The sequence below is a fragment of the Carlito syrichta genome, unplaced genomic scaffold (assembly GCF_000164805.1).
Source record: "Carlito syrichta isolate Samal-C Ts95f unplaced genomic scaffold, Tarsius_syrichta-2.0.1 Scaffold302821, whole genome shotgun sequence".
Classification (NCBI taxonomy): Eukaryota; Metazoa; Chordata; class Mammalia; order Primates; family Tarsiidae; genus Carlito; species Carlito syrichta.
The window spans coordinates 467961-486438 of NW_007246917.1; the positions used below are offsets into that span (position 1 = coordinate 467961).

An 18478-nucleotide genomic window follows, 5' to 3' on the forward strand; every position below is an offset into this window, starting at 1 on the left:
GTCCAGGAGGTGGAGGCTGCAGTGAGCCAAAGCATGCTATTATACTCCAGCCTGGGTGACAGAGTGATCTACCACCTCTTCCAAAAAAGATAGCTGAATTATGAAAAAGCCAAATGTTACAAATTAATACCTGAGGAATGTTGAGTTCCAATAACTGGCTTTGGGTAATCTCACTGAGCTGCCGAAATGTCATTGTAAAATCAGCTTCCGTCTTTTCCATGAGCTAATGAAAATAATAATATGTGTGAATCTCAATTCTTCAAAAATATGCTGAACAGTAATTCAATTGATGATCAGGAGAAAAAAGGATAGCAATAAACTTACATGTAAGAGAAATGCAATTAAATCATCATCACCATCCCTTTCTCCAAGTAATCCCAATTTGGCTTTGAACAACTTTCTAAATCTAAAAGGAGAAATGAAAATTCAATTTGTTTTAAAATTTTTACCATTGTAAGAATTGTCATCATACCAACCAGGATGCTTTAATATCTGTATTCAAAAATGACAAACCTTGTGTAGTAAAGGACAGGGTACCCTTCAAGAATCTGAGTAGCACTAGGAGGGAATAAAGGAAGAGTTAAACTTTGAACATTCTTGAATTACATTTTACAAGAACGAAATGAACCTTCTCATAAGTTAAGTAACAAGAAGGCTACATGCTACTGATTGTTGTTTAGCAGTTTAATTAAATATTATACCTCAGAAAAAAGTGTCACTTTAAATTTATTGTCTCAAAGATGTGAATACAGTACATGTCAAATCATGTCACTCCAGAAACATCACTATAAACAATTAGTTTATAGGATAAATGTTGTTGTGTCTCTACAATATCAAGAGAGTTATATAAATGGGTTTTTTGGTATATTTTAAAAATCATATTAGATACAAAATAATGCACTATGAATACCTAACCAAATATGATAACATTTTGTCTGACTGTATAAAAAAATAAGGAAACATTTCATACAATTATAAAAAAAGAATAGAATGCTTAACCTTAAGCCCATCTTCAAACAAGTTAAGTGTCTATGTCTTAATGTTCTTAAACGTATTTTAAGTCATACAAAGCTGGACTCCTGCTGAAGCCCCATTCCCTCCACCTTATGACTCATCTTTTCTAACTCTTCCCCTTGCTTATTCTGCTGCAATTCCCACTGGCCTCCTTGCTGTTGCTAAACACACCAAGCACTCTCTCCCACTTCAAGATCTTACACAGGCTGTTCCCTCACAAGGAAGTAGGGATTCTTCCCCCAGGTGTCTGCCCTTGTTCATATGAGGTTTTCTTCTACAACCCTAGCCCCTGCCTCCCACCCCCCATACTCCTTATCTCCTGCTTTATTTTCCTCCATAGTACTTATCTCCAAATAGTCTATATAACTAATTTGTTTTGTTTATTGACTGTCTCTTTTTTGCTTTTTATTTTTTAATCACTGCCTCTTAGCATATGGAACAATGTCTCACTAAATATTTGTTGAATGAATGAACTCTGCAGGGCAAAACAGGTATATAATTAACAGAGATAAGGATAGAAGTCAGATTGCTTAACAAATACCATATTATAGCACTTCAATTTTAAACTATGTGACAGTATTACCAATATAGTTTTAAATTAAATAAGGGAAACCATAAATGGAAGGCAAAACTTTTATGTTTATTGAAATATTTTTGAGACCTGGAATTAATAAAATCAGTATATGCCTTTTTTTCCATCTGGGATCTCGTTGTACCAGAAACAGGATCAATTTTAGATTGGAGGGGCTGGGAAACAGGGAAGGTGGGAAGAGAATATATTTTGTTTTCTAGCAAATATATTGGAGTCACAGAAATGGTTAAATTGTGTTCCTAACCCTGAAGGACTTCAAAGTTCAGTGACTGGATCAATAGATATTAACACCTATATAGTTATTAATGTACTCAGGTTATCATTCATGCTTATTCATATATATACATATGATATTTCAATATGAGAAATATAAACACTTCAAATTTGTTTATTTATTATTTACTGTTGTTTTAAAGAGGCAACCATGTTCCCTTTTTTCTTGAGCCTAAATTCAGAATGAGAGAGATGACACAGTACATAGAGATTAAAGTTTTAGCTTGTTACCAATAAAAGCTACTCTGGAGAATATGGCTCAGGTCTGCAGATGAATAATTATATAATATTTATTACACACAACTGAATCCATACTCTCTGTCATGCTAGATATCAACTGACTGTAAAATAAGATACCTATAAATACAGAGTAAAATAAAAATACCTGTACAATTACACAAGGATTCAAAAAACGTATCACCTGTATGCCCCATCTGAGTGAAGCACTTAAGAATGTAATTAAGACAGAGACTTTATGATGAAACCTCATGAAAAAGAACAGTAGTTAGAAGTGAAATGACTACCTGTGGGGGATGGAAGAGGGCTAAAGTCAAAGATGCTTTAATAGAAGAAACATACTTCAAGGGAAAACCTAACTACGAAGTTCAAAATATTAAGCCATCTTAGCAAATTCTAGTAACTAGATAACCAGATGCAAAACATACAAACATTCTAAAGGTCTCACCTTATTGGGATGAAGGGAAAAGCAATGGACAAATAGAATCTAAGAGAGGGAAAATATGTGAAAACTTGTTTTCATGTAACAGGAGAGAAAGTGACAGAAAAAAAGAAGATAACTATGAGTGGAATTTTTTTTTTTTTGAGTTGGAGTCTCATTCTCACCCAGACTGGAGTGCAGTGGCATGCTCCTGGCCACCACAGCCTCACCCTGCTGGATTCCAGTGATCCTTCTGCCTCAGTCTTCCAAGTAGCTGGAACTACAGGCCCGCACTACCACACCCAGCTAATTTTTTATTTATTGTAGAGATGAAGTCTCGCCAAGTTGCCCAGGTGGGTCTTGAACCCGTGGGCTCAGGCAATCCACTTGCCTCGGCCTCCCAAAGCCACCAAGCCCAGCCTATGAGTAGAATTTTTAATTTTTAAAACTTTTCTTAGTACAGTTTCCAAATTAAATGAAGGACAGGAAAGAATAGATAGTTCAAATCAGAAAAGAGCAGAACAAAATAACAGTAGGACTGGGAAAAAAAGATGGTGGTGGAGCCAGTTGGATTGTGCAAGTCTGTGTGAGTAAATGAGTGCAAAGACGAATTTTCATGCATGTCTGTTTGTAAGTGGGCATGTGAGTGGCTGACTGAATAAGGATTTGGGAGCAAGGGCTCTCCTGGTGAAGTGGCTGGTGCCGGCAATTGCTCTGCTTGGACCTTAGTGCCTCCTGGGATGTAGAAGCTGAGCACCATGTTCTAAAATCAACAGATCTTTTCCCAGGGAAAAGCTGCCAGGAGTAGTGGCTGTTGCCAGACTGCCCAACCACTGCAGAACCAGGCTGGACACTGGCAGCGAGGATTGCAGAGGGGGCACAGTGAGGGAGCTAGAAGGAGAATCCCACTGGAGAAGATGAAAAAGGCCCCCACCATCATCTTGAAAACTGGACAGGGAAGTGTTCCAGCTTGCTCACGTTGGAACAACAGACCCACTCCCTGTGACCAGTGGGTTTACAACTCAGGGGTTGATCGTGGCCCAGAAGGAATATCCAGAAAGCAGGAGGGACAGAATGAGTGCGGAGTCTCAGGATCCACCCGTGGGACAAAGCATGACACCAGAAAAGGACAAGGAAGATCCCCCCTCTCTCAGAGGTCAGCATGTGTGTGTGAATGTGTGTATGGATTTGATTGGCATTCCTCCTCTTTTTTTTTTTTTTGTTCTTTTTGTTTCTTTTTTTTTTAATCTTCTTTTGTCCTGGTTCAGTGTGTGTGTGTGAATATGTATGTGAGGGTTTTTGCATTGCCCCCCCCACCTTTTTTTGTTTGTTTTGTTCTTCTTTTGTTTTGGTTAGTGTATGTGAAAGTGTGTGTGAGTTTCAATTTGCATTCCTCCCTTTTTTCTTCTTTCTCTTTCATTTTTTGTTGTGTGTGCATGTGTATTTGTGTGTGTGTTTGGTTTTCCTGTTTTTTTGTCTTTTTGTGTTCTCTATTCTGTTGGCTCTGGTTTTTGTTTTTTGTTTTCTTTTTGTCTTTCGGGGTTTTTTTTGGTTCTTGTTTTTGCTTTTTTTTCTGTGTTCTAGTTTATTTTATTATTTTTGTCCATTCTATTTCATTCTACTTTCCTCTGTCCTTCTCCTTATTGTTACTTTATCTTGGACTCAGGGGGTATACACATATCCCATTGCATCATCATAGAGAGTGGTGGTGGAGAATGGGTCTTAGGAGGCACATACACTGGTCAGTGAACATTGTAACTTGCAAGTAGTTTCTGAATCCTAGCTCCCCACCCTCTCCCTTATTTGACTCTCAAAATTACAAGAAACAGCAAAGCTTCCCACCTCCAGCCCTGTTTCAAAACAGAACAAATCAGAGACTCTGATCAGGGCTAATATAGGGCTGAGCAAACAACAGAAGTGAAAGCCCTGCCCACTATCATGAATAACAGAATTAAAGAGAAAAGAAATAGATCTGTCACAAATGAGGAAAAATCAATGAAAGAACACAGGTAATTCCCAGTGTACCAAAGTGATAACATCCAAAAAAATCAAACCTTAGAGCCCAACAACAGAAATCACCAACAATTGGCCCCATAATACAACAGGAATTAGGGAATGAGCTGAAAGAGTGAATAAGACTCAAGAAAGACATGATGCAATACTGACAGAACTTGTAACAGAGATTTGGGCTGTAATAAGCTTCATCCAGGCAATAAATAACAAGATGACAAGCATTGAAAGCAGAATCAACCAAGCAGAAGAAGAATTTCAGAACTTGAAGACCAAAACATCAAATTAACCCAACCTGTCAAAAACATAGAAAGAAAACTCAGAAAGAAAGAACAAAGCCTCCAAGAGATATGTGACTGTATCAAGAGGCAAATTTATACCTGATCAGTATCCCAGAAGAAGAAAGGGAAACAAAGAACTCCTTGGAACAAGTATTCCAGGAGAATAACCAAGAAAACACCCCATTTCACCAGAGATGCAACCATCCAAATGCAAGAGGTTCAGAGAACTCCTGCAAGACATCAAATGAGAAGACCAACCCCTAGACACATAGTAATTCACCTACACAAAGTAGGTATAAAATAAAAAATCCTAAAGGCAGCAAGAGAGAAAGGTCAGACTACCTACCAGGGAAGACCAATCAGAATAGCAGCAAACTTTTCAGCAGAAACACTACAAGTTAGAAGGGACTGAAGTCCAACTTTCAAAGTCCTCAAGGATAAACAATTTCAACCAAGAATTTTCTATCCAGCCAAGCTCAGCTTCATTAGTGATGGAGAATTAAAATCTTTCCCAGACATCCAATCCCTTAAAAATGATGCTGCTTCCAGATCAGCTCTACAGAAGAAGAAAAAAGAAAAACCATGCAATTCCCAAGAATGCAGGAAAACACAGAATCAGTACAACACACCTTGTGACTGCAAAATTGAAAGCACACATATATATAAACCCAAGCTAAAAGAAAACAAAACAGCCTTATGAGAGCCTCATGACAGGGATAAACTCTCACATTCCAATAATCAGCCTGGATGTCAATGGTCTATATGCACCACTGAAAAGACTAGAATGGCAAATTGGATTAAAAAAAACAAACAAACAGGACCCAACAATATAGTGCCTCTGGAAACACATCTTACTACAAAAGACACCCACAGATTCAAAGTTAAAGGAAGGAAAACACACTTTCAGACAAACAGAAAACAAAAGAAGGCAGGAGTTACTATTTTAATATCAGACAAAACAACCTTCAAGCTATCAAAAATTTAAAAAGATAGAGAAGGACATTACATAATGAGAAAAGGTTCAATCCATCAACAACAAATATCTATCCTAAATATATATGCACCCAACACAGGAGCACCTGGATTTATAAAGCAACTAGTAAGTAAACTAAAAAAGGATATTGAGTCTAATACTATCATATCTGGGAACTTACCTCATTAACAACCCTAGATAGAGCATCAAGGCAAAAAAATCAATAAGGAGATCCAGAACCTTAAATTGATGCCAGACTAACTGAATTTAATAGATACCTACATAACACTCCACCCAATAACCATGGAAGAATATACATTCTACTCATCACTACATGGAACATACTCCAAGATTGACCACAACCTTGGCCATAAATCAAGCACAAATAAATTCCATAAGATTGAAATACTAGCATGCACCCTCTCAGACCACAGTGGAAAAAAATAAGTATCGCCATCAACAAAACCCCCCAAAACACACAAAGACATGTACACTAACCAGCACTATGCTGAACAATACCTGGGTCAACACAAAAATCAAAACAGAAATTAAAAGAATCTTGGGAAAAAATGAAAAAAAAGACACAGCTTACCAAAACCTCTGGGATGCCATGAAATCAGTACTAAGAGGGGAATTTATATGTCTATGAACCCACATCAACAAAATAGAAAGATCAAAAGCCAACAGCCTAACAAATCACCTAAGGATACTACAAAGGCAAGATCACCAAAATCCTAACTTCAGCAGAAGAATCCAGATCACCAAAGTAAAAAAAAATACAGAACAGAAGACAAAGATACCATAGGAAAAAAATCAATGAAACAAAAAGCTGGTTCTTTGAAAGGACAAACAAGATTGATGGACTCTTAGCCAGAGTGACCAAGAAAAAGAGACATGATCAGAAATGCAGAAGATCAAGTCACAACTGACTCTGAAGAAATACAAAAGATTTCTATGCACACCTGTATGGAAACAAATTTGAAAACCTAAATGAAATGGAGGACTTTCTGACATCACAAACCTCCCAAGATTGAAACAAGAAGAAACAGAGACCCTAAAAAAAACAATAACAACCTGGTAAATTGAATCCATCATAAGAAAACTATCTAAAAAAAAAAAAAAAAAAAATCCCTGAACCTGACAGCTTTCCAGTGGAACTCTATAAAGCATACAAGGAGGAGCTGATACCAGTCCTATTGAAAGTATTCCAGGCAATCAAGAAAGATGGAACTCTCCCCAAATCATTCTCTGAAGCTAACATCACACATACTGGTACCCAAAAAGGGCAAAGATCCAACAAAGAAAGAGAACTACAGGCCAATATCTCTGATGAACATAGAGGTAACAATTCTCAACAAAATTATAGCAAATCAGAACCAAAAACATTTCTCAAAAATTATCCACCATGACCAAGTAGGCTTCATCCCCAGAATGCAGGGCTGGTTTAACATCCACAAGACCATAAATGTAATTAAATAAACAATAGACATAAAAATAAGAACTACAATATTATAACATTAGATGCCAAAAAGCCTTTTGAAAAATCCATATTATTTATATTATTTATTATTTATTCTGATAAAAACCCTTGAGCACCTAGGTATAGAGGGAACATGCCTCAAAATAGTAAAAGCAATCTATGATAAACCCACAGCCAACCTGTTACTAAATGGACAGAAATTGGAAGCATTTCCTCTGAAAACCAGAATAAGACAAGAATGCCCATTCTCACCCCTCCTGTTCAACATAGTGTTGGAAGTCCTAGCTAAAGCAATCAGACAAGAGAAGGATATCGGGGTATGTAAATTGGAAAAGAGGAAGTTAAGCTATGCCTCTTTGCGTATGATATGATCCTATACCTGGAAAACCCAAGGAAATCTGTCAAAAACCTCCTTGCACTGATATAGGACTTTGGCAAAGTCTCAGGACATAAAATCAATGTGCAAAAGACAATCGCATTGTCATATATAATCAACAAACAGGCAGTGAGCCAAATAAAAAGTACAATCCCAGCCACAAATGGCACAAAAAAATGAAATACCTTGGCATCTTCCTAATCAGAGAAGTGAAAGACTTGTACAATAAAAACTACAAAATATTACTCCAAGAAATCAAAGAAGACACAAATGAATGGAAAAATATTCCATGTTCATGGATTGGAAGAATCAACATTGAAAGATGTCCATCCTTCCAAAGGCAATCCACAGATTCAATGCATTTAATGCACTTGAATGCAGAATCAATCCATTTAATTACCATCATCATTCTTCTCAGACATGGAAACAACACCACAGAAATTCATATGGAAACAAAAATGACTACAAATAGCCAAACAATCCTCAGCAAAAGAAACAAAGCAAGAGGTAACACATTCCCAGATTTTAAACTTTTTTTTTTTCTTTATTATGAAGTTGTGGGGTACAGTTAAGGGTTAGGTATACAATTGCGTTTCATTCAGGCACCCTGTTGATATGGGGTGTTTCCCCACTCCCAGACAGATATTTGCTACTGTTAATTCCATCTCCCTCCCCCCAACATAGTTTCCCAGTACGGTCAGTCATTTTCGTATAGTATTGCATTGGATGTTTAAGGTCCATTATATGAGTGAGAACATGTGATATTCGGATCTTTGTTTCTGTGAGAGGTCACTCAATATTATAGACTCTAGTTCCATCCAGTTTGTTGTGAAATTCATGATTTTGTTCTTTTTTATGGCTGCATAGTATTCCATCGTGTATATGTACAACATTTTTTTAATCCAGTCCTCTTTTGACGGGCAGCATGGCTGTTTCCAGGTTTTTGCTATTGTGAACAATGCTGCGATAAACATGTGTGTGCAGGTATCTTTTTTATAGAGTGATTTGTGTTCTTCAGGATATATTCCCAGTAGGGGGATTGCAGGGTTATATGGGAGGTTGGTATTTAGAGCTTTTAGGAATCGCCACACTGCTTTCCACAGAGGTTGCACTAGTTTACACTCCCACCAACAGTGTAGAAGTGTTCCTTTTTCACCACACCCTCTCCAGCAGCTGTTATTTTTTGAGTTGTTGATTCTGACTGGAGTTAGGTGGTATCTCAGTGTGGTTTTGATTTGCATCTCCCTGATGATTAGTGAGGTTGAACATTTCTTCATGTGTTTGTTGGCTGCTCGGATGTCTTCCTTTGTGAAGTGTCTGTTCATATCTTTTGCCCATTTTATAATGGGGTTGTTTGTTTTTTTCTTTTCAGCACGTTTGAGTTCCTTGTAGATCCAGGATGTTAAGCCTTTGTCAGACCTGGAGTTGGCAAACACTTTTTCCCAGTCTGTAGGCTGTCTCCCTGCTCTCTTGATGGTTTCTTTGGCTTTGCAGAAGCTTGTCAGTTTATTAAGGTCCCACTTGTCTATTTTCTCTCTTATAAGCTGTGGGTTTTGGGTTTTGTTCAGGAACTGGATGCCAGTTCTGATTTCCATGAGGGTTTTTCCTTCATTTTCTAAGGTTCTTATGACTTGAGGTTTTACATTTAGGTCTCTGATCCATTTGGAATTAACCTTTGTGCATGGGGATAAATAGGGGTCCTGTTTCAATCTTCTGCATGTGGTCAGCCAGTTTTCCCAGCACCATTTACTGAATAGGTTCTCCTCTCCCCAGTGGTAGGTGGTGGAGGCTTTGTCAAAGATGAGTTGATTGAGAAATTGAGGTTTTTGCTTCTGGAATCTCAATTCTATTCCATTGATCTATATGCCTGTGCTGTTTTAAACTTGTTTATATGACTACGATAATTAAAGCATCCTAGTTTTGGTACAAGAACAGACATATAGACCAATGGAACAGAATAGAGATTCCAAAAGCAAAATCTAAATTTATCAATAAAATTTCCACCAACAAACATTGGGAAGAGGAGAATCTATTCAGTAAATGATGCTGGGAAAACTGGCTGACTTCATGCAGAAGAATGAAACAGGACCCCTAACTATCAACATACACAAAAATCAACTCCAAATGGATCAAAGACCCAAATGCAAAACCTCAAACTATAAGAATCTTAGAAAATGCAAGAGACACCCTTAAGGAAATTGGAATAGGCAACCAATTCCTGATCAAAACCTCAGATGCCCATGCCATAAGAGATAAGATAGGCAAGGGGAACCTCAAGAAACTGAAAAGCTTCTGCAAAGCAAAAGAAACCATCAAGAGAGTGGGGAGACAGCCCACAGAATGGGAAAAAAACATTTGCCAACTGTATATCTGACAAAGACTTCTAACATCCAGAATCTACAAGGAACTCAATCGTGTTGAAAGGAAAAAAACAAATAGCCCCATTTTAAAAATGGGCAAAAAGGCCGGGCTTGGTGGCTCGGCCTGTAATTCCAGCACTTTGGGAGTCTGAGGCGAGTGGATTGCCTCAGCCCAAGAGTTCAAGACCAGCCCGGGCAACTGGGCAAGACCTTGTCCCTACAATAATTAAATTTTTAAAAAATTAGCCAGGCATGGTAGTGCACGCTTGTAATTCCGGCTACTTGGAAGGCTGAAACGGAAGGTCACCAGAGCCTAGAGAGCTGATGCTGGGGTGGCCGTGAGCAAGCCACTGCCCTCCAGTCTGGGCGAGAGAGTGAGACTCCAACACACACACAAAAAGGGGGGGAGGATGGCAAAAGACACGAATAGACACTTCTCAAAAGAGTATATGCAAGCAGCCACAGACACATGAAAAAATGCTCAGCCTCACTAATCAGAGAAATGCAAATCAAAACCACATTTTAATACCCTCCAACTCCAGTAAGAATGGCCATCATTAATAAAACAAAAACAACAGATGATGGCGAGGATGTGGAGAAAAGGGAACACTTCTACACTGTTGGTGGGAGTGAAAACTAGTCCAACCTCTATGGAAAATAATATGAAGATTTTTAAAAAACTAGAAATTGACTTCCATACGACCCAGCAATCCCCCTTCTGGGAATGTATCCGGAGAAACTCAAATCATTCTATAAAAAAGACACCTGTACATGCATGTTTATTGCAGCATTATTCACAACAGCAAAAACATGGAACCAATTGTGCTGCGCATTGAAACTAAACTGAATAAAAAAAATATATGGTACATATACATGTTGGAAAATTATGTAGCCATAAAGAAGGACAAAATTATGGACTTTGCAGCAACTTGGATGAATTTGGAATCTATCATACTCAGTGATCTATCACAGAAACAAAGAACTGAGTACCGCATGTTCTCACTCAAAAGTGGACCCTGAACACTTATCATAATACTACAGAAAAGGGACTGGCACTAGTGGGAGACTTCCAGGGGAGGGAGGAACACATAGCATCAATAAGGGTGCCTGATCCTAATCCAGGTGAAGTGAGGTCCAATGGAAGGTCCAAAACTTCACCTGTACCTAAGCCACTTATGTATGCAATCCTGACTTGTACCCCACAACTTTAAAATAAAATAAAATAAAAAACAGCAGTAAAATAAAGATTGAGCAAAATGTAAGACACAAGGAATAAATAAAACATACCAGTTTTAATAAATGTGAAGAGTCTACATACTTTTTATTAGTAAACAAACCATCACACTGAATTAAAATCTGACTATATATTTTGTTTGTTTTTATAAGAAACACACTTTTTTAAAAAGATAAAGACAAATGAATAAATAAAAATAAAATTAAAGATAGGTCTAAAGAAGTAAAGTGAGACTTAAAGCAAACCCAAGAAGAAGAAAGCATAAATGGCATAAATGGCATATTAATGTCAGATAAGTTGAAATTGAGTGTTAATGGGGTCACTGTTAGGATAAAAGGTATGTGTTTTTGAAGAAAATGTAAGGTAAAAACCTATATGTACTAATAATACATAGCAAAATTTCAAACAATTGAAAAAACATAAGCATAGAAATTTAAAGCAATTAGCAAAAATAACTTGATAAAAATATAATCAAAGTAGGAGCTTTTAATATATCACATAAGAATCAAACTTTTCTAATGGATTAAAAATAAATAGGGTCATAAAGAACTGAAAAAATACAATCAATGCACTCAACTTTATATATTAAAACCTATGACTAGAGAATTTACATTTTTACATATGACCATCAAACATGTTCAAAAATGTTTCACATTGGGCCATGCAGAAACCGTAACACATTTTGAATAGTTGTGGTCTTACCAAACATATTATTTGATCATAAAAATACAGACAAAATAATTCCAACTACTTGGAAATTAATAAATTCAGTAATAAGTAACCTATGGATCAAATAGGAAATAAACAGATTTCACAACATCTAAAAAGCAATAAATAAGAAAAACTGTACCCTAATAACCATGGGGAAAAAAGCCCAAATTATACTATAGAAAAATATATAGTTTGAAATGCTTAAAGACTAAACAATAAAATGGTTTTTAAAAATGTTAGTTCCTTGCTTTCCAAAAAATGGTTGGTATACAAATATATTTTCACACAAATTTTATGAATAGATTTAGGATTTACTCACAGCTGCTTTTGCCCAGGATCCAGTAATGGGTTTAGAGCTTGTAACAACTTGTTTAAATTAAACATTCCAATATTTGCCTGATTTCCTATTCTATATCTTCTTTCATCATCAGATGTGTTTGGTAAAAAATCTGTATTTAAAACAAAACACTACAACTTTAGAGTGGGGATAATTATAGTAATAGCTAACTTCTTTGTCTTTAACCTTATATTTAAACTTAGTACATTTATATTTATTAGATAGAAATATTTCTGACATTAAATATTTAACTCAAAAGTATAAAAATGCTTAATAACCATACATAACTAAAAGTTTTTAAAATATAAACATTTGTCTCACAGAGAAATACAATTCTAAGTTAAAAGAATTTCCAGTTTATCGCATATGTACTTCAATTTCCAGCTCAAGTAGCTCGTCCTCCACAAAGATTTCTCCGATCCCTCCAGTAGTAAGTACCGTATTCCTGCTACCTCCACTTTATATATTAGAAGATTGAGAAGTTAAGTAACTTTTCCAAAGGTACAAGCCATTAAGGGTCAGATGCTGGAATTCAAACCCATGTCTGTCTGACAACATGATGTCTGCCTTACTGCGTTATGCTATCTTCTCTAGTAAGTAATTCCTTGAGGGCAGAGACCACAAAGGGGTCAAGTGTGTTGGTTCATGCCTATACTCCCAGCACTCTGGGAGGCTGAGACAGGAGGATCACTTGAGTCCAGGAGTTTGAAACTAGCCTGGTCAACACAGTGAGACACTGTCACTACAAAACACTTAAAAATTAACCAGGAGTGGTGGCACGTGCCTGTAGTCCCAACTACTCAAGAGGCTGAGGTGGGAAGATTGCTTGAGGCCAGAAGTTTGAGCTTGCAGTGAGATATGATTGCTACACTGCTCTCCAGCCTGGGCAGCACAGTGAGACTCTGTCTCTAAAAATAAAAGTAAAAAACAGAGACCACAAAGGATTTATTGTTGTATCACTTATGGCAACTAGAAGATCTAATAGCCACATTAAAATGGCCATTTTATGACCCAATTCTTTCTACTACCCCATCACTGTACTACCTATAACATTTTATCTAAAATAAAACTGTGATGGGATTTTTAGTGAAATAAGGTGTGCAGTGTATGCATGCATATGTAAATAATACACACCTGGATTATAGGCTTCCATAAAACCAAATGGACCATAGTCAATTGTGATGGATAACAAGCTGAAGTTATCTGTATTACAAACACCTAAAACAACAAAAAAGTTCCAAAAACATACTGATAAAACAATAAAGTATCTTTCTTTTAACTCTATTACATTATCCAGAATAGAAAAGGTCATGGAAATGCCATTTGTTTTAGAGATAAAGCAAAATTAAATTAGCAATTAAAAGGTTAATTGATAATACCATAGCTTAAAATATGGCAAAACTATGCTGTGCATGGTGGCTCACACCGGTAATCCTAGCACTTTGGGAGACTAAGACAGGAGGATGGCTTGAGCCTAGGAGTTAGAGACCAGCCTAGGCAACATAGTGAGACCTTGTCTCTACAAAAAATAAAAATAAAATAAAATAGCCAGGTGTGGTGGTGCACACCTGTAGTCCCAGCTACTGGGGAGGATGAGGCAGAAGGATTGCCTGAGTCCAGGAGGTTGAGGCTGTAGTGAGCCATGATTGAGCCACTGCACTCCAGCCTGAACAATAGCATGAGACCTCGACTCAAAAAAATAAATTAATAAAGAATATATATATATATGGCAAAACTATATTTTAAAATTAAATTTGGTCTTTTGTTTTCTAATCCTCCACAAAGATTTCAAATACTATAGGAATAAAACCTATAGTATTTGAGAAATGGAACTTCCTCTTTTATTTATCCTCAACTTCCAGCCGTTGTTTAAAAATATATATTATTTGGATGGGGTTGAGATAAGTAAAGGAATAAGACTAATTTTTAAAGGTCGTGAGAGGGGAAAAGATAAAAATATGAATATGCACCGCAGGACAGTCAGCAGCTGCAGGACACTAAGAGAACAGGGATTCCTCTTTTGTTTTTGCTGGAGAAATTTTTATATCATAGAAAAAGTCTAGAAGAATTGATATAAAATGGTTAATAGTGATAATCTTGGAAATTGCAACTCCCACTCCTGGATATTTTTAATTATTTACCATAAACACATAGTACTCTAATAAGTAAAATTTTTAAATAGCTTTAAAGAGATTTAAATATAATATATACTCATACATGTAATCTTGAGGTTAAAAAGCTTTACAGGTAACGTCATCATATTCTGTGATTACTATTCCATTCAAATCCATTTTAAGTATGAAAAAAGTCCCTGCTGCTAAAAATAAATGTGCATACAGTAGTCTCCCTTATCTGAAGAGAGGTTGTCCAAGACCTCCTGTGGATACCTGAAACCACACATAGCACTGAACCCTATACATACTATGTTTTTTCCTATATGTACATACCTATGATAAAATTTAACTCATAAGTTAGGCATAGTAAGATATTAACAACAATAACTAATAATATAATTGAATACAACAATTATAAAAACATGTCAGTATCACTACTCTTGCACTTTAGGGCCATTATTAAGTAAAATAAGGGTGACTTGAATACCTGCACAACAATCCTGCAACAGCCTGCCTTCTAAGACAGCTGCTAACTAACTTCACAGCAGAGAGTGTCTCCAGTGTGAACATGCTGGACAAAGAAAGGATTCACATCCCAGGTGGGCTGGAGCAAGATTTCATCATGCTACTTAGAATGGCACCACACAATTTAAAACTTATGAATCGCTTGTTTTTGGAATTTTCCATTTAATCTTTTCAGACCATGGTTGACCATGGGTAACTGAAATCATGGAAAGTGAAGCCACAGACAAGGGGAAACTACTGTATTTAAAATGTTAAGAAGTTCAGCAGTAATAATATTTTTAAACATTCTAAAAAGAACTCTTCTACTTCAACAGACTAATTCTACTTTCTCATCAGAAGACTGAAATATCAATAGATAACTTACCATGAGCAAAACCAACAGACATCCACAAGGCAATAAGTTGTGCTGTCTCGGATACCACAACAGAAAAAAAATCCTAAAATAAAATTTAGAAATGGTTCATGTTTTTATCAATGTGTACTCTTTTAGGATCCTCTGATAAGGCACAAGCAGAATATGGGAAGACTTCAAAGATGGGTCAAAAGATGACTACTAGATTGGAAATTAGTACATGTAAGAAAAATAGAAGAAAGTAAAATTACTCATCTAGAAATAATATACAAAAGACTGAGAGATAATATGATCAAGCTTCTGTGTTCAGTAAGAAAGGTAAAAGCAATAGAACTCATCACAAGAGAGTTGAAATTCAGCAGTGTGAGTTATTAAGCTTTGAAATGTGTGACCAAGAAAAATAATAGAATTCCCATCTCTGTGACTGTTAAAAGAATGAAAAGGGGTTATGAAGATTAAAAAAATTTTCCACAAGAATACAAAATCACATTTTGCTATTATGCATTGTGTTTATTTTAGTACTATTATTATTTTAGAAATATCTATAAACAATGTGTGAGGAAAGAACATATGTGATCAAGTCATAAATGCTGCTCAAAAAAATAACATACACAATCAGGATATAGGAACACCTGTTCTTTTTTTCTAAGTATCTTTTAAACAAAATAACAGTCTTGTCTATACCTTATTTAAGAAGTGGTTCATCTTATCTTTTCTAGTGGTTTAACAAAAATGTTCAAAGTGCTCTACACTTCCTTCCCTAGCTTTAGTTTCTTAAGGTCTACATTATAATCTCTAATTACAGGCCAAAAAGAGAAAATAGAGAACTGCCTTTACTCTTTAAACACTTACCACGTATCTATTAGGTTCTTTGACATCTACTGAGGGAAAATATTCCCGTATGATGAAGTCTAATAATGTCCTGGAGACAAAAAGGAGATAGTGTCAGTGTTCCTCAGAAAACAGTGTCAAATATCCAAGGACCTAAATCCACATCCAACATTTATGAGTTCGTTAGGCCAGGCTTAAAATTTAAAATTTTTAATAGGATTTTATTCCCAAAACAGCTAAAGAGAAATATTTCCTCTACACCAATCAAAAATGAAAACCTTTTTCTCAGATCATATTAGATTTTACCTTATTATAATAGTTACAAATTCCAACTAGTTCAATAAACATCCACTAATACCTACTATATGCCAAGCCCTAGGCAAGTGCTAGGAAAAAGGATGCTAATACCAAGACCAAGACCTCCAAGAGCACACAGTCTATTAGGGGAAAATATCCTATGAAGAAATAATGACATTACAATATAATAAAGGCAATAGCAGAGATATATAAAAAGTATAGCAATAATAGAGCAAGGAGTAATTATTTGTGGAGGGTCATTTAAGGCTTCACAAATGAGGTAACAAAAATTGGCAAATGTCTGAAATTAAAATATTTGAAATGTGCTTGTACCATACTTTTTTTGAGTTGGAATCTCATTCCGTCACCCAAGCTGGAGTGCAGTGGCATGATCGCAGCTCACTGCAGGCTCAACCTCCTAGGCTCAAGTGATCCTTCTGTCTCAGCCTCCTGAGTAGCTGGAACTACAGGCGCAGGTCATCATGCCTGACTCATTTTTTGTAAAGACAAGGTCTCATTATGTTGCCTAGGTCTCGAACACCTGGGCTCAAGCAATCCTTTCGCCTAGACCTCCCAGAGTACTAGGGTTACAAGTGTGAGCCACTGTACCTGGTCCATACATTTTATTCCCTATTATAACCAAATAGTCTAGTTAATTAACTAACCACTAGTGTTGACTGCACTAAGAGAAAAAAAATTGTGTTTAAATATTATTTGGAAATTACTAAAACCCAGTCAAAATAACAGATTAGAGTTTTTCTAGCATCTATCTATGTGACTCATATGTATGAGAGTGATGTCATGTTACCCAGTGGAGGTATTTCAAGGATTAAGTGACAAAGAATATGCATCAAATAGTGGAGAAGTGAAATATGATTGAAATATGACCACTAGATGAAACTATTTCAGTTGCAAGGTGAATTCAAGCATAAGTGACCCAAAAAGCAAATAGAAATAATACTCAGTGACAGCACACAACTCCCCACCAGCCAGGATGACCACAAGTTCAGTAAATGTTTGCTAAAGAAGGGGACTCAGAGAATAGCTGTGACAAGTATGATGACTTCTCTGCTCTGCTTATTCATTTCCTTCATTTTTCTTTCTCCACATATTCTTCATGGACCAAATCTGGATAACTATACAAATCTGGATTTACTATACTTACAACCACAGTTATAACTATATAATCAATATTATACATGATTCCAGTTTGTCTAAGAGAATTTTTCTTATATGTGTCTAATGACTTTTAAAACTGTATTATCTTAAATTCCTCTTAAAGGAGGAAATGTTTTTGTTTGAAGAAACATCTTGCCAAGTCTGCTTGAGGAAGATGGCATTTTGTGAGCACAGATACCAGCAGGTACCAAGATCTCAAAGAATAATGGAAGCCATACTGCATGAGCCAAGGGGAAGAATTTATCATTCATGTTCTTTTGAAGCAGCTGCTCCTTTCTGTCTTTCTCACAGAAATCTTCAGCTAGATGTTCTCTGCTCTTCAAGCCTTTGTAAAAATTGGATTGGTTGTTTGTTTGTCTTCCTCCCATTAACAAGGTTGAGCTTCACATGGGGCTCAGTCCAGTGTAGTCAGGTATCATCACACATATCAAAGCTGGATTCCAGGTATAGAGAAGATATGAGACAGAGGATGCACCTGGTGAGTCCCAGGAATTGGGAGGAGGGCTTTGGACTTCCTGAGTCTGCAGTATTAGGGAGTTTGAGTTACTCCCCCCAAGTCTCTAAGGGGCATGGAGGCCCTCAGCTTTAACTGAAGTACATCCTATGTAATAAATTCCTTGAGAAAAGGACTACTGGGTCTTACACTTCTTTTTTTAACCTCCTAGAAGACCTACACAGTGTTACATATGTAGCAAGTGTTAAAATATTTATTACTTGGAATTCTTCATTTTACTTATAACTTCACAGAACATAAATAAGCATTTTTCCAACTGTCTTTTACCACTTTTTAATGTCACTTTCTTATTAAGATGTAAAAAGAGCTGGGCTCGGTGGCTCAGCCTGTAATACCGCACCTTTGGGAGGCTGAGGTGAGTGGATTG

At 36.4% G+C, this 18478-nt stretch overlaps 1 protein-coding gene across 1 annotated transcript in view; it reads right to left on the reverse strand.

Moving 5' to 3' along the window:
• LOC103259505 (UPF0061 protein ETA_18310-like) overlaps positions 1-18478 on the reverse strand; it is a 45437-nt gene that overhangs the window by 14353 nt on the left and 12606 nt on the right. The window contains exons 7-13 of the mRNA XM_008057167.1: positions 16143-16212; positions 15303-15375; positions 13434-13517; positions 12282-12411; positions 514-558; positions 325-406; positions 131-223 (exon numbers count right to left, since the gene is read on the reverse strand). Of these exons, the coding sequence (XP_008055358.1) occupies positions 131-223; positions 325-406; positions 514-558; positions 12282-12411; positions 13434-13517; positions 15303-15375; positions 16143-16212 (577 nt within the window). The remainder of the gene's footprint in view (positions 1-130; positions 224-324; positions 407-513; positions 559-12281; positions 12412-13433; positions 13518-15302; positions 15376-16142; positions 16213-18478) is intronic.